Source organism: Cibotium barometz, chromosome 47 (assembly GCF_041138505.1).
Source record: "Cibotium barometz isolate CiBa-2024 chromosome 47, ASM4113850v1, whole genome shotgun sequence".
Lineage (NCBI taxonomy): Eukaryota > Viridiplantae > Streptophyta > Polypodiopsida > Cyatheales > Cibotiaceae > Cibotium > Cibotium barometz.
The window spans coordinates 22,519,702-22,536,777 of record NC_141092.1 but is presented as its reverse complement, the minus strand read 5'-3'; the positions used below and the strand labels follow the sequence as shown (position 1 = coordinate 22,536,777).

At 45.1% G+C, this 17,076-nt stretch overlaps 1 protein-coding gene and 1 long non-coding RNA gene across 4 annotated transcripts in view; both read left to right on the top strand.

Annotated features, from left to right (window-relative positions):
* Window positions 1-17,076, top strand: part of LOC147611511 (cyclic phosphodiesterase-like) — a 31,293-nt gene that overhangs the window by 190 nt on the left and 14,027 nt on the right. For all 3 annotated transcript variants that reach the window (XM_086784615.1, XM_086784614.1, XM_086784613.1), the window contains exons 1-2: window positions 1-156; window positions 725-803. The exon at window positions 1-156 is cut by the window's left edge. In XM_086784615.1, the coding sequence (XP_086640741.1) occupies window positions 1-156; window positions 725-803 (235 nt within the window). The remainder of the gene's footprint in view (window positions 157-724; window positions 804-17,076) is intronic.
* On the top strand, window positions 2,035-5,047 carry LOC147611512 (uncharacterized). Its single transcript, XR_015263765.1, has 3 exons — window positions 2,035-2,149; window positions 3,671-3,793; window positions 3,902-5,047. It is a non-coding gene; the product is annotated as an uncharacterized LOC147611512 (long non-coding RNA).

Genomic DNA, 17,076 nt, shown 5'->3' with positions numbered 1-17,076 from the left:
GTGCTGGGCGTGCAGAAGGTGCCTCTGCGCTATGCCTCCCAGTGCCTCCGCGCTGCCTGCCGCTCCCTCCGCCCCTTCACCTGCCGCCTCACCCGTGTCGATTGCGGCCAGACCTTCTTCCAGTGTGTCTACATGCTGGTCGACCCCTCCGAAGAGGTAGGCGCCCTGGCCCTGCCCTTCCCCTCATCTACTCATTTTGACACAGGAGAAGCTGGAGTAGACAGCTGATTGTGTGTGAAAACATCAGTACATCATGGTCATTTGATGGGAGGACAAGAAGTTTTGATGCACCTTGCCCCTCAACGCATGGTTTTGCCAACACACTTACTTATGCAAGAACTCAAATTTTTTGACCCTTTCTAGGCTGCTTGCATGACAGAAAAAATTGTAGAGTCTTGCACGATACAAGGCATCCATCTCATGCAGGATATCTGGGTGGTTGACTTCAAAAATTTTCTCCATTTGAGTAGATCCACATGTAGTCGTGATATTGGTTGCCTGCCCGAAAGTGATTAGAACTTGTGGCCTTGTGGGGATTGAAATTGGAACGTCCCCATCTGAGTTCTAAACCTGCACTGCTGGGCTGGCATATATGGGTTGCTTTGCATTTATTAGTGCCATTTTGGATTAAAAGACGTACCTGTTAGTAATCACTTCAAATGGCAAATAGTAATGGTTTCTGCCTATTGTGATGTGGCTTAACCAGCTGCTGTGGTTTATACAGGTGATGCAAGCCAATAAGCATGTTCAGAACATCTTTGAAAACCCAAATTCAGTTGAATCTGTTTGTCTCGAGAAGAATGGTAAAGATCCTTATGATGCTTTTTTAAATAACCTCGTTAGACGAGAAGGTTTCTTTTTTAATCGGCTGAAGTACAAAAGGTCTATGAAGTTTTCCATTAAAGTGGTTGTCGGAGTTCAAATCTCGCTTGCTGCAGCTACTGGATGCAATCTTGCCTAACACTAACATTTGTAAAATACTCTTAAAAAAAAGTGCTATGAAGCTTGTTATCTGTAAGGCACATGTTGCTCTTCAAACCGAATATAGGTGTAAGAAAGCTTACACTACACAGCCTACATTAGTGAGGTCACAACTGATGCCCAAGTTTTTAATTAAAAGCTGGAATGGTCTGTTCAGGAGAGAGTATGACATCACGATGCTGCACCTAAAGCTGCCTTGCTAAGCTTTAGAAGCGAGAAAATGGGGCCGTAGGTAGAGCGATTTTATGGATAACCACCACTTGGCATAGGTAGAGCTAATGCCCTGAATTCATGTGGGGTATCCATCCCCATGTCCTTTGTGAACTTGCAGCATAGCTCCATTTGAGCCCTCATGACTGAGGCTGCAGAGGACACTAAACGTATGGTCAGTTGCAACAACCTAATGTTGCTGGTTCTCCCTTTTTTTTTTGGGCTTATTTAAGGGGCATTACGTGTGGCAGCTTTGGATCATCAGATGATTCCTTATTCACCTTTGTGCATGCCCTTGCTGCATGCTGCATAGTAATAAGGAACGGCCATTTCCTAACCAAAAGTTGCAGAAGCTCTGCTTCTCGAGAGGAGCCATTTCGTATGAGGAGCCTCTGGTCGCCGTTTCTCTTCTCTTTTGATGAGAATGGTGTCTTCATCTCTTGAGGCTAACAAAACGACGGAAGCATTCTCCGAAATCATTGAGTCAGTTAAAGATCGCCTGACCAAAGCCCAAGAAGCTTATAGCAGACAGGCAAATAAGTCTAGACAAGATTTCCACTTCAAGGAAGAGAATTGGGTCTATTTACGCATAATGAAATAGAGATTGAAACAAGTGGGAAAACGTTGTCCCACGCTTTCTTTCCATAGTTTTGGATCTTTTCCTATAGTTAAAAAGATAAGTAACGTCTCCATGAAATTGAAGTTGCTTGTTTCTTGGCTAAAACCATATGTTGGACCAAAAGTGTTTGATATTTTAGATCAACAGCTACTAGAAGTCATTGAGCCTGAGGAGATCCTTCTTCATCGTTGGAAGCATGGTTCTGATCGAAGACTCCGTCAGGTCTACATGTAGTTGACGAATCAGAAGTCATTGAGCCTAAGGAGATCCTTCTTCATCGTTGGAAGCATGGTTCTGGTCGAAGACTCCGTCAGGTCTACATGTAGTTCCACGATCGAGGTACCCATGAAGCCATTTGGCTAGACAAGGAGTTCTTTCAAGAGTAGCCCCTGTTATTGGCGGACTACTTGGAAGCCATGAACCTGTTGTCACCAAGCTAAGTAAGAGGGAATGTTCGACGCACTTTGCACTATAGTGCATGGTGACAAGATCAGTCATCATCAGTGCTTCATTGTACATCAGTAGGACCGTTTAGGATATGATATTGTCGTATGTCATGGTCCCATTGTAAATCCTCAGTCCAGGATATGTCAGGCACGAGCTACGTAGGTTATTCCTCAGTCTTAGAGTGTCAATCAGTCAGTTAAGTCCCTTTACTTAGTTGGAGAGGATCATTCATGCATGTAGAGTCAATAGAAACCTTAAGGTTTGCATTAGAAAGCATTCTGCATTTGTATAGCATTCATCCTATATGTATATACATCATTGTAGAAGCATTAGAATATTATTTAGCATTATTCTACATTTAAGCTATATTTTCTAGCATTTTATATTCAGCATTGTTATCATTATTCCATCATTTATTTCATGATAACAAGTTGTGTAGCATTTAGGATGCAGTTGGCCAACTCTGTAGCCTGTCGACCAGCATCCAGTCCATATAAATAGCATCGCTTTGCTTATTCCATATCATCTCATCAATCAAATCATAAGCGATTCAGTCCTCGCACTTGGACACATCATCACTTGAGCATACATTATCAAAACGCAGCATTCAGCATTCAGCATTCAGTCAAGGAGGGAAGCGCTTCAGCCCTTGCATTTTCAGCCTTCATGTAGTTTTTAGCATTCATCCATCACATCGTTTGCTTCAGCCATCAAGGTGAAGGTAAACGCAGCTTGTTCATTCATTCATAGTACATAAACTCAGCCTAGAACAGTCCCAAAGCAGCCCATCTCTCAGCCACAGTTTGCAGCCTTCCTATATTTCCTTGGAAGAGTGCATTGGCATTGAGATCGGTCATCATTGGTGCTTCTATAACCGTGTACAGTTCAACCCCTGACTCTGTCTTTCAAAGGTCTTGTGTTTGGCTTATCTACAGTCCCCAATCAGTCATACATTCATTCTTTTCAAAGTAATAAAAGCAAATACTCCTAGCAATAGGAGGGGCCCTTTCAGTGGGTAATTTGGGACCCAATAAGGTGTACAATTCTCTCTCTCTCTCTCTCTCTCTCTCTCTCATCTCTTAAATTGTGAAGTGATAAAGTGGATTGCTAAAGACTTACGAAACTCAAGATAAAGAAGGCGGTGTGAGACTTTGTGTGACAGGATCCTTCATCTACGCATAATTCCACTGCATGTTATAGGAGGCTTACAAACATGATTATACTTCAGATAATAAATATTGAAAACCTTGGTTCTTGATTTGCGCAATGTAGCGGAAGAGAGAGAGAGAGAGAGAGAGAGAGAGAGAGAGAGAGAGAGAGAGATCAAGTTGGGGTGTCAGCTTGGGAGTGTTGTATGTTCAATATTTAAAAGCTTGCTCACTAATATGGGATTCATAATGCATTATATTTTAGGGAGAAGTTGCGGAACCTAGAATCGTTGTTGGTTGATTTGAACCAGGTGTTTCAAATCAGGTGGTTCAAGAGGACGGTTCTTACCCTGACATTGAGATAGCTATTGATTGGTTGTCCCATCAGGTTGTAACATTACACGAGAATCAATATGTGAGATATAAGCTTATGGCTCGAATGGATGTTCTAATGGATTCTAATTGTCAGTCACATACGTTCTTTGTTCGTTTGCAGCAAAAGCATGCACGTGAGTATATTGTCAGGATGCAACATAGGCAAGGAGTATTGATTACTGATCCTACTTGTGTTCTAGATGTGTGTATGGACTTTTATCGCCATTTGTTGGGTCCGCAGGAGGTCATATCTCCTGATGTCATTGCAGCTAGAGAGACTTTGTTTCACTTGGTTCGTCACCAGGTATCAGACGTTTGTGCAAATGAATTGGAAAAAGATATTTCTACGGATGAGGTGGAAGATGAAGCATTTGCCTAAAGGGAAAAGGGAAAAGGGAAAAGTCCAGGATGGGATGGGCTCCCTAATGAGCTTTTCACGAAGTATGTTGATGAGTTGAAGATCTCTCTCGCTTTTATTTTTCAAGAAGTGTGGAATACAAGTATCATGCCTGCGAGTTGGAAGATTAGGCTTGTACGTTTATTGCCTAAAGTTTCATCCCAAGTTAATCTACGTCAATGGAGACTAATTACATTGATGGAGGCCATGTATAAGATATTTGCAAAGGTCTTGGCCAACAGGTTGCAACAATTTCTTCCTACTTTGATTCATCCAAGGCAATATGGATTTATTAAAGGTCGAAATATTTTGCATAATATATTGAATGTGTAAATTGGAATTGATTATGCAAGGGCTTCGAGGCAAGAGGTGATTAAACTGGATATTGAAAAGGCTTATGATCATGTTACTTGGTCTTTTCTTTCACAGCCTATGCAGGCTATGGTATTTGGTCCTCGGATATCTTCTTTGATTTATACTATTAGTCAACATGTAGTGGCTAGGCTTATGATTAATGGTGGGGTGATCGATCCCATTCATTGACGAGATTGGTCAGGCAGGGATGCCCACTCAGCCCTCTCTTGTTTGCAATTGTTACACATCCTATCTTATCTCGATTGGATAAGCTAGTGGAGGACGGTGAAGTTGTAGGGCTTACTCTTCCAAGCGGAGAGTAGATGGTCGGCCAGGCATTGGCAGATGATTCTTTCATGTTTCTTTACGCTCAAAGAGATAATGTTCATAAGGCTATGGCTATTTGGGATACTTTTGGTCTTGCTTTAGGGTTATACATTAATATGCAGAAATCTGCTCTGATAAGTTGTACTGAGAACGATTTGCTTGGTTTGGGATGGAATGGGCAGGTCATATAAAGGGAATGCATCACATGTCACTTGGGTTATCCGATTGGAGTTGATGTTGATTCACAGGCTTTGTTGGCATGGATTGCTACAAGGATAAATGCTAATCATAATGGATTCTGCATGTTCGGCTCAAAGTGGCAGAATCCATTATGATTAGCATGATATCTTTTTTCTTGCCTTTATTGCCATGGACGGGCAAAGCTTTGCATCAGATACAACAACCAATAGATTTATGCTATGGAAAAGAGCAGGAAATAAGCCAGGGCAGAGCAGATGCGGATTTCTTGGGAACATGTTACTACTCCGAAGAGGAGTGGAGGGGCACTCCTATTAGATGTCAGCTTACATATGGTCGCTAGGAGATGGCCTTTATTGCAAGATTTGTGTCTATCTCAAGAGCCATGGGTGGTAATGGCTAAGGCCCTCATAGAGGAGATTGCACTTGTACATGGTAATACCAAGATTGATGGTGAATGGTTCCCAACAAGTTCAAGTGGTGGCTTCATCTTTCCTTTCTCACTTGATCTTATGGAAGGAGGTGTTGGCACACTAAATGGAAGCCTTCAGATTAGCGGTTGTAGTTGAATTCTATGGCAGGTGAGGTGTTGGCTACTTTACAACTTTTGGAGTGTCGTGACAAACTTGTTGAGCGGCCAAAATTCAATAGAATGGCTCGATTGAGACTAGTGAGAATTATGGATGTTTTTTGCCACGTGGAGGTTGCTTATTGTCCTTTCGGAAAATCCGTCAATATTTTCAGGTCCCATGTGGATATATATAGTTATGGGGGAGAAGGTGAGGGCAAGCCTTACACCGTTTGGTGATATTCCTCAGTTGGAGGATCAATAACCTTGGTTAGATTGGGCATTTAGAAAGCCTCGAGACATTGTCCACAAATCAAGTCTACCATATGATGGTAGAAGATAGGCGCTGGATCACTGAGAAGGCTAATAGGGTATGGAACATCAGGAAAAGTAGGTCCTGGTGGAAGGAAGTAATCTTACAGGGCTGGTGGTCTAAGATTCCATATCAAGGAAAGGTGTTCCTATGGCACATGCTAGTTGGAGGCCTACCATTGGGGGACCAGTTGCGAAAGCGGCGGATTGCTTCTGGTAATTGTGTGTTTTGTACTACATGCTTGGAAACATGCCTGCATCTTTTCATTTCATGTCCGGTGGCAAAGAAGGTGTGGGATTTCCTTTCTCGCGTATGGATTTTGTCGACAAATAGGCCCGTAAAGGTTAAAGAGTGGATTTTTAGCAAGATTCCGAATCGGCCGGATAACCCAGAACACTCAGTTTTCTTTTCTTTCATTTTTTCAAGTGGACAGGTTTGTGGCATTTTTTCAAGTGGACAGGTTTGTGGCATATTTGGTTAACTAGGAATACCTTCATATTTGATTCAAAAGTGGGTATTACAGCTCACATAGGTCGTATGAAAGGGCTACTATTGTGGCAAGTCTCTTCCTTGCGGTCAGCTCATTTGGTGGAGAATGACATGGCTATATAATGGATGAGGGTACTCCGAGCGACACCTGTGGTTCGGAGTAATTAGTGAGGGAAAGCTAGTATATCACATGGCGGCCATGTGGCCGTTTGTAAAGTAATTTTTGGTAATATATATTCTATTACGAAAGAGAGAGAGAATAAAGACACAATACACTCGATTGGGTCCCAAATACCCTCTGCAAGGCCCCCACCAAGGATGGTGTATTTGCTTTATTGAATGATGATCTTCCCTTGGCCATAAACCTTCAGTCTATGGATGATCTTTTCTTGACCTTCAATTCACCTTTGCGTTATACTCTCTTTGGCTGTCTTGGCCCTTGGAACACTTCAGCACTTTGTGAATTATGAGATGAATTAACTATTGACTAAGCCCATGCTTATGTAGTCTCACATATGCACATATGCTAGGCGGTGGGTTGTAGAGGCTGTCGGCGGGTCCTTGAGGATGTCGGCTTGCTTTTATTCACTTTCACGACCCGTTTTATACTGATTATATATGTGCCCTTTTCTACACAAGTTGGCTGCCTTCCTCCGGCTGCTGTCTAGGCTTGGTCTCGCGGCCTGTTGGACTAGCCTTCAATGGCTTGGCCGATTGGCTGTCCAGGCCTTCTAGGTTCAGCTGATAGCCAATCCATGCCCACTAAGGGCTGGCGGGCTGGCCCCTTGCCTCCTAGAGGCTAGCCATCAAGGCCTATGCTCTGTAAGGGCTGGCCACCAAGCTTAGAGGCTTTAGGGGCCAAAGTTGTGGCCCATGGGCTGCCCTAGCTAGCCCAAGTGTTGGGTACGATCCTGATACTTATGCAAATCTTACATGCAACTACATGTTCTTCTCATGCGCCTGGCATCTGGCTTCAAGCCGAACACTTGGAACACCTCTCATCATTCTAGAGGGTGACTCATAGTATGGAGTGGCATTGCTTCATGTGTGGGATTGGATTCCAAAGGGTGACTCACAGTACGGACTGTCATTGCTTCACGTACGAGACTTGCACACTTGACCAAGACCATGTATGGGACTTGTACACCTGACCTTGGACGCTTAAAGTGAAACCCTAGGTGACTCGTCCCAGACTCGGACCTGTTTCCACTTCAGGTCTTGCACTTGCTTGTATAGATATGTCCACGTAGCATCCAAGTGCAGGATGCACGTGACATTTCTTTCTGTTTAACTTGACGGAAGCCGTAAAGCCTCCAAATAGTCTGTCAATGATGTCGGAAAATCTTCGAAGAAGGTCTTGTCATGCCATAGCGCTTCGTGTGTGCCTCGGTCTTGAAACTTCGTGAGGAACTGTCTTTCCTTTTGGCGAGAGCTGTGCTTGAAACGATGTAGAAGGATTTGGTCTGGAACCATAACTTCAGCTTCGTCCACTATGTCTGGTTCCTGTTCATCGTGGACATTGGAGAGAGGAGATCCAATATAAGGCTTCAACCAACTAACATGGAACATATCGTGCATGGTCCAATTGGAAGGTAGCTTTAGCTTCATGGAAACCTATGATCTTCTTTAGAATGGAAAAGAGTTTTGGCATCGCTGGTCCACCTGTTTCAACCTTTGCTTCATTATCCTGAGATATACCCAATCTCCTTTTGAAAAGATCACATCTCTTCTGTCCTTGTTGGCTTGTCGAGTGTAGGCCTCCTACGCTTTAGCCAACTTGTCTTTTACAAACTCCAAGACCTCTTGATAAGACTCTATCAATCTGCTAGCTTTAGGCACTGAGGATGACATCTTGGTTGACAGAGACTGGAACAGTCTTCCAAATGCTACCTTGTATGGAGTCCTACCAATAGTTGAAGAAAAAGAGTCATTCAACATCGCTTGAACTACAGGCACATACTATTCCCACTTACCTTGCTGGTCGTGAACATAATACTTCAGCACGTCGAACACCAATTGATTGTAAATCTTTGTCTGGTCATTCGTATATGGGTGGAATGCATTGGAAAAATTCAACACAGTCTCAAAGTTATCAAATAATGCCCTCAAGAAATGATTGGTAACCTTGGCATCTCGATTTGACACAATGGTCCTAGGTATGCCACCTATGGGTATCAATGCCGAATAAACAACCTAGCAACATCTTTAGTAGTCACGTTAGCCCAACAAGGAATAAGCATAACAAATTTACTGAAACGATCAACAATCGTCAAACATTGCGTATTACGCTTACTCATACTAGGAGGTAGGTTCGTTACAAAATCCATCAAGATATCTTGAAAAGGTCCTTTGGGAATGGATAAAGGCCATAACAACTCTTCTTCCCACGAGGAGCTTTCACTTTTTGACCGACCAGACATTGTTGCACATGAGTGAACATGTCTCGCGTCACTCGTGGCCAGTAAAATTGTCGCCAGTTGTTCCCATGCCTTCAATATCTTCTTGTCACGATCAACATGTCCCTTGTTTTGTTGCACATCGAGAACTACGTTCACTCTTGCTTTCTCTTCCTTTGGCTTTCCTTTTTGTGGACACTTAATGGCAATGTGGTCCTCTCAATATTGTAAGCATCTATTCTCCTTCTTGTAAGCCTCCTTTTGTTGCTTTGAAATACTATTGTTGTTCATGTGCTTCTTTTGAGTCATTTTCAGTCCTCCTAGAACCTCTCAAGTCTGTCCACCCTTATGCTGATTCAACACAACCTTGTTCTTGCCTTTGTTCAAGTATGTGTCCATCTTAGAATTGATCTGTTAATGGTTTAGTTTGTTAAGTTGTGAGAAAATTTGATTCGGGTAGATCTCCAACTCTTGTTGGATGATAGGAAGGAGACTCGACTCAAACTTCCGCTTCTTCTCTTCTTCTTGAATCTTCATGGAAGGCACATTTTTTAGATACACCTTTCAAAATTTTGAGATGTAGGAAGTGACCATTTTACCTTTCTTTTGAGAAAGCCAATTCTACTCATACTTATTTTTTTCTCAAATTTTGGAGGGAAAAATTGCTCATAAAATTTGAGTAAAAACTAATCCCATGAGGTGATCACTTTGCCGGATAGCTATTTAGTCGTCCACCAATTGCTAAGCCCTCCAGGAGGGCTACCACCACCTCTGGTGGGGGAAGGGTTCAAGGGTGGATGTGGAGGTGAGGTTGGAGGTGTTGGCAATGTCGAGGGTTCGAAGAACATCACCTAGAGATGTGGCAATTGGTGAGGTTCATGGAAACTCTAGGGGAGGCAAGGCCGATGGTGGTGGTGATCCCTTTGAGGTGCATCCCAACATGGCGAAGCTTTGACTTCTCCATGAAATTCTCTTCTTGAAAATATGAAATGTAAAGAACCATGAAAATTCTTGAAGTCGATAGATTTGTTACCCGATTTGTGTGGTGATGAGAGTCCTCTTACTCCCTTCTTCTCTTCAAGTGCAAAATGTCAGCATTCTTGCCATGAGCTTCTTTTGGAGGTGTGACCGGAAAGAACATGGTGAGTGAAACCGGCCTTCAGAAATTTGACGGGCGGTGAAACAAACACTCGCACACAAAACACTTCAACACCCTTGAGGACCTAGAAAAGGAAAACAAGCAGGGGGAGCTAGTGTGCTCCTGCAAACATTACACGGACACCGATTGGCCCCAAAACGCAGTGGCGCCCCTTGCGGTATTTCTTTACTTGATCAAATTTGAGTCCAAAGTACAACTTGTAGAATCCTCCATCAATAGGATTCCTTATAGTTTCACCCAGGACTTCCAAAAGAGAACTCTCGTTATTACAGCACAACATACCATAGAGAAGGCACACCTGTACAACACCTCCCTGCTTGAAAAGGTCTTCTCCATCTCTACCATGGATCTCTCAAACCTTTTCCCAAACAGCATTAGGGCTGTACCATACCACATGTTCTTCCCTATAGCCGCAACTTGCATGTAACCTCGAGAAAACTACAACCTGTTTTCACATGAATCCAAAGACATGTTTTCCACATGAAACCAAAGACCTGTTTCCTCTTGAAAACCAATGTCCTGTTTCCATGAGAAACCCACAGATACACCATCCAATCACGGTGCCAAAACCAGGGTTATTTTCCATAGCAATACCCTGTGCTTTTCCATAACCCAGAGAGAGAAAGATAGAGGACGTGTCAAGCAACCCCTGAATACAGATAAGTTCAAGTCGAGGAACACATCTCTTCCATGAACATCATCCCGTGTATATGTAGCTGGGTCTCTGTATCCAAATCTCTTCAACAGGGCCTGCAATCCATGATGAGAGAGAGAAAGAGAAAAGCCTATCTCTAGTCTCCTTCATCAAGTAGGTTTGGGGAATAAGGCCATTGCCACCGGTCCCCATGGTTTGAAACAGCAGTACTGTCGTACATCAACAGCAGCCCTGCTCGGCCGTACAACCCACACAAATTCGCCACAACAGCAGCCGAGAGCAGCAGTACCTCCTCCAACAACCCATGCGCACGCACGAGCGCCCTCTGGTATACATACATACATGCGAGCGTGCGCCCACATGAGAGAGAACCTGCAGCTGAGAGCAACACGGAGGTGCGCCCAACAGAGGCGCCACAGAGCAGTGCGAACGTCCACAGCATGAAGATGCGCACAACAGCAGCCCACGTGTGCTTCTTGTCCTGCCGACGTGTGCGCCACCCGCTCAGCCCACGTATCTGCAATCCTGCGCTTCCTCCCAAGAGAGATATAAAGAGAGAGAAAGCGTGAGTATAACCTCCACATGTGCGCTTCCTATCCCTGCAGCCGCCAGCCTTCCTCTGCAGACCTGCATAGCCACACAGTCCAGCCCACATGGCAGTGCAGTGGTCTCCGGCTCGTGGCTGTCCTCCTATCCTGCAGACCTGCGCAAGCCTGTGCTGAAGCTTCTACGTGTCGTTTGTGCTCTCTGGCGACCAGCCTTAGATGCGCCTCACACCACACGACTCCACACGCCACACGACGACTCCTGTAGCCAGCCCACGTGAGAGAGAGATTCAGGCTGCGATCCCAAGGTGATGCGCCACCCTTTGCTTTTATAACCAAAGATGCGATTCCGCTTGCATTCCCCAAAAAGCCAAAAGCAAATAGCAAAAACGCATCCTTACACATCAAAGGTTAGAAAACCTTATAAACTCAAAATCCTTTTGTCCCTTTCTTTAAATCCTTTTGTCCCCTTCACACTTGGGCTAGCCACACATGGGTTTCTTTCTCGATTCCAAACTGATGCCTTTCACACTGTCCATCCCGTGCCCGTGCCCGTGCCCACCTGCTTACTGTCCAGAGAAAAACACAGGGTCGTAACATAACCCCCCTCTTGAAAAATAGCAAGCGTCCTCGATTGCACTCAATAACACAGTAAGGCATCGTAAGAGCAAAGATTCCCCATATGACAAAAGCAATGCCCCTTCCAGTGCATCTGGGTGATGAAACAATCATCCTGGACAATAAGGCCACATCGTCACGTCAAAGTGACAAACAACTCTTGCTTGTTCCTTCAGAACTTGCAGCAAAAGTCTAAAACCAAGTGGAAAAATGTAACCTGTGTTAGCCAAAAACAAAACCATGCATCATTCTACATATGACAAACATATGCATGACACATAGATGCATTCGCAAACAATTTGCCCCTCAAGATGCTCTACCTACTTCAAAATAACAGTCTCAAGGCTGCTCGCAAGCCTTACACCCATGGGCATCCCGCAGGACCCACGACTGATGGTACAACATGAGCATATGAAAGCACTCAATGCATCTAAACTATACATCCACGAAGTACTTTCCACATATGTCCCTCTTGATGCTTTACCCACTTTGTTTATGGCCATCCCGCAAGAGTCACACTCAGTGATGCATCCATGAACATAATAAAGTACTTGATGTATCATACCAATATACATGCCTCACATGACACAACACAGAGTATTACCCATGTATTCTCAAGGGTACCAGGATCCAATGGCAACAGAATACAATAATATCTCAGAAAGTGTATGCATACGTGCACAAATAGAGTTCGATCCATATATCCATGTGGCATGAACCAAACCAACTCTAGGACTGCTCGCAAGACTTATGCCCTTCATAGAGTTATCCATAGTTGCAGTTATAGTTTATGGTGCGGCCGACTGTGAACCATACCCAACATTACCATCTCATGTGACTAGTACACAACATCATGGAAGTCCCATAAGTAGATGTACTGTCAGCCTCCAGTACCTTCGGGCGAATACAAAGATGTCACTAAGCGACTTCTAGATGAAAACTGAGCATGTCCGTAACAAGGGAGTGGAGGTGCTACCCCCCTCTTGAGCATCAGGCAGCAATGCTCCAGACCCAAGCTCTACTGAACCTGAATAAGCCGTTGCAAGAGTCAGCTCCAACTCAAAGGCATCAAGATAAAGCTGCAATACCTAAGGTGAATCTGCTAAGTCATCCTCCTCCATCCACTTCGCATTCATCGGTGAACAGTTCTTGAACTTCACAAGATAGGGATGGGAAACTTTACCTTGTACCTTTCTTTCCTTATGTGCCAGTATCTGCTTGGGAATAAGAATCTCATCAAGTTCCTCTGCTTCCGTCTGAGCCTCATCTGATACATCCACAGGCACCGAGAAACCTGCTTGCACTCCACCCAAGTGGTATAAGCACAAGTCCCTAATGAAGCATAGTAGATCACCACTGCTAAACATAGAAAGAAGCTGCCTTCCGAACCCCATGAAGCCTCCGTGAAGATACCACTGGTGACAAAGTGTCGAAAGCCAGAGCCTTCTACCCATCTCTTGCACCATAACACTTCAACTGCTTCTTGTTCCTGGCTGACTACTTCCTGTCCTTGGTGTCTTTTCTCTTGAGCTTCATCTTTAGCTTTTGCTATTCACCTCATATAGGCAAAGACTCATAATCCTGCACTGTCTCTTGCACGTCCTTTTCACTTTCCACATGTTGAAGCTATTGATGTGACAACCACGGGCTCGCTTCCTTGAGAAAGTAGACAATATCCCGACGATGGAACCATGAAACCGGCCTTCAGAAATTTGACGGGCGGTGAAACAAACACTCGCACACAAAACACTTCAACACACTTGAGAACCTGGAAAAGGAAAACAAACAGGGGGAGCTAGTGTGCTCCTGCAAACATTACACGGACACCGATTGGCCCCAAAATGCAGTGGCGTCCCTTGTGGTATTTCTTTACTTGATCAAATTTGAGTACAAAGTACAAGTTGTAGAATCCTCCATCAATAGGATTCCTTATAGTTTCACCCAGGACTTCCAAAAGAGAACTCTCGTTATTACAGCACATCATACCATAGAGAAGGCACACCTGTACAACACCTCCCTGCTTGAAAATGTCTTCTCCATCTCTACCATGGATCTCTCAAACCTTTTCCCAAATAGCAGTAGGGCTGTACCATACCACATGTCCTTCCCTATAGCCACAACTTGCCTGTAACCTCCAGAAAACTACAACCTGTTCACATGAATCCAAAGACATGTTTTCCACATGAAACCAAAGACTTGTTTCCTCTCGAAAACCAATGTCCTGTTTCCATTAGAAACCCACAGATACACCATCCAATCACGGTGCCAAAACCAGGGTTATTTTCCATAGCAATACCCTGTGCTTTTCCATAACCCAGAGAGAGAAAGATAGAGGACGTGTCAAGCAACCCCTGAATACACATCAGTTCAAGTCGTCGAGGAACACATCTCTTCCATGAACATCATCCCGTGTATATGTAGCTGGGTATCTGTATCCAAATCTCTTCAATGGGTCTTGCAATCCATGATGAGAGAGAGAAAGAGAAAAGCCTATCTCTAGTCTCCTTCATCAAGTAGGTTTGGGGAATAAGGCCATTGCCACTAGTCCCCATGGTTTGAAACAGCAGTACTGTCGTACATCAACAGTAGCCCTGCCCGGCCGTACAATCCACACCAAGCCGCCACAACAGTAGCCGAGAGCAGCAGTACCTCGTCCAACAACCCACGCGCATGCACGAGCGCCCTCTGGTATACATACATACATGCGAGCATGCACCCACATGACAGAGAGAACCTGCAGCCGAGAGCAACACGGAGGCGTGCACAACAGCAGCCCAACAGAGTCGCCACACAGCAGTGCGAACGTCCACAGCATGAAGATGCGAACAGCAGCAGCCCACGTGTGCTTCTTGTCCTGCCGACGCGTGCGCCGCCCGCTCAGCCCACGTATCTGCAATCCTGCGCCTCCTCCCAAGAGAGATATAAAGAAAGAGAAAGCATGAGTATAACCTCCACATGTGCGCTTCCTATCCCTGCAGTCGCCAGCCTTCCTCTACAGACCTGCGTAGCCACACAGGTCAGCCCACATGGCAGTGCAGTGGCCTCTGGCTTGTGGCTGTCCTCCTATCCTGCAGACCTGCACAAGCCGGCACTGAAGCTTCTACGTGTCGTTTGTGCTCTCTGGCGACCAGCCTTAGATGCGCCTCACACTACACGACTCCTCCTGTAGCCAGCCCACGTGAGAGAGAGATATTCAGGCTGCGATCCCAAGGTGATGCGCCACCCTTCGCTTTTATAACCAAAGATGCGATTCCGCCTGCTTTCCCCAAAAAGCCAAAAGCAAATAGCAAAAACGCATCCTTACAAAAATAATATTATTTTAAGTCATCAAAGGTTATAAAACCTTATAAACTCAAAATCCTTTTGTCCCTTTCTTTAAATCCTTTTGTCCCCTTCACACTTGGGCTAGCCACACATGGGTTTCTTTCTCGATTTCAAATTGATGCCTTTCACACTGTCCATCCCGTGCCCGTGCCCACCTCCTTACTGTCCAGAGAAAAACACAGGGTCGTAATAGCGAGCTTTCTCTATTAGAGGAGATTCAGGGTAAGAGTTGGGAGATGATGGATTGTATGTGGGCCTTTCCTCCCTTTTATGGAAAGTGGGATTGTCATCCTTGATGCTATCATGGACCAATGTCTTTGAGACACTTGATCCATGATAATGAGAAGGTTCTTCTTTGTGAACGAGGATGAGGGGATGTGACTGAAAATTTCTCATTAGTGATGGAAGATTTTGGAGTTCTCCAAAGCCTTGGGTTGAGAAGCATGGAGTTTTCGGATTTTTAAATTGTAGATTATCGGTTGCATCAGTAACCATAACTCTTTGAGCATGTAGGTATGTTTCTTTGGCTCGGTAGCCAGCTCCTCTGCATGCTCTTCAAAGTAAGCTTCTCGAGTGAAGCGCTCTTCTTGGCCTCCATTGATTGTTGAACTTCTTGATCCTCTTGGGCAGCCCAGAATGCTTCTGAAACCGATCCCGTCAAGTGGGAATAGACTCCGTTGGACACCCACACGCGTAATAGCACAACTTAATACCACAATTTGAAATGGACAACTTAATAACAACTTGAAATTGAAATGAAATGAGATAGATGGACACCAGCACTCGGGCCGGAACGGGCTGACCCCCCCCTCAATATATGATATATTTATTGGTAGTATTTAACAAATACAATGCTCCATGGGTTCCAAGAACCAGATGATGTCCATGTACAAATGAATACAGTACCAAACAAAAGGCTCGAGGTAGATATTCGAAGTAGAACGACCACTAGCGTGGTCCAGTCTCTACGGTCCTGTGCTTTCACTGGACTCCGCGGAGAGCGCCCCACTGGTGTTCCAAGACCACGCACAAACAGGCGCTCTCGTACTAACGCCTGGCTCTCTCGATCTTAGCACCTTTGGACCGTGGTTCTCCAAGAGCTTGGACTACCCGGCACCGAACGGGTGTTGCCGTGGAGAGAGTCCCTTATCAGATTTATCACAAAGTACTTTACTTAAATATGAAAATTCACTTACTTGTAGGTTGCAGATTGAAGACCAATACCCGAGGTATTTGTGTGTGTAGCTCTACTTGAGTGGGACACGAAGATGTAGCCACTTGAAGAAAGAAAACACCGCCTATGGAAAGGGGGTATAACCACTTGCTATGCAGGACACAGCCTGCCTTCTTGTGGAGGAGGCGTAGCTTGTCTTGCTACAACCGTCTAGTGATGCAGCCGCCTAGTGAAGGATACAACAGCCTGTATGGAAGGAGAGGCTTGTGCAGTTGCCAGCTTTGGACAGGCGCAGCCACGTATTGAGAGCACAACCACCTGTGAGAAGAAAGGGGCGCCTGGTTGCTGTACACAGACACCTGGCTGCAGCCTGCACAGCCACCTACTGTGCAGTGGGCAGCCTACTGGAGGACTGGCGCAGCCACCTGATGATGGGGCGCAGCGCTTGCTGGTGATGGCCGACAACTGCCTGCAAGGGAAAAGGCAGCGCAGCCTGCAGATATGCAGACGCCCGCTAAAGGAGTAACAGCCGCCTGGTAGGGGAGGAAAAACAGCCGCCTGCAGTTTGGAGATGGAGCAGATGCAGCCGCCTGAGAGAAAGCATGCGTAGCAGTTCAGTAGCCGCCTGGATGAGCATGCGCAGCAGTTTCAATAGCGGCCGGGGAAAACATGCACAGAGATGGTCGCGTGATTGTCCTTTTACGTTAGAGGTGATGGCTTCTTTTTGTAAGGTTGAAGTGGAGCAATACCATAGTGATTTGGCTGGCTCCCCACGTTTG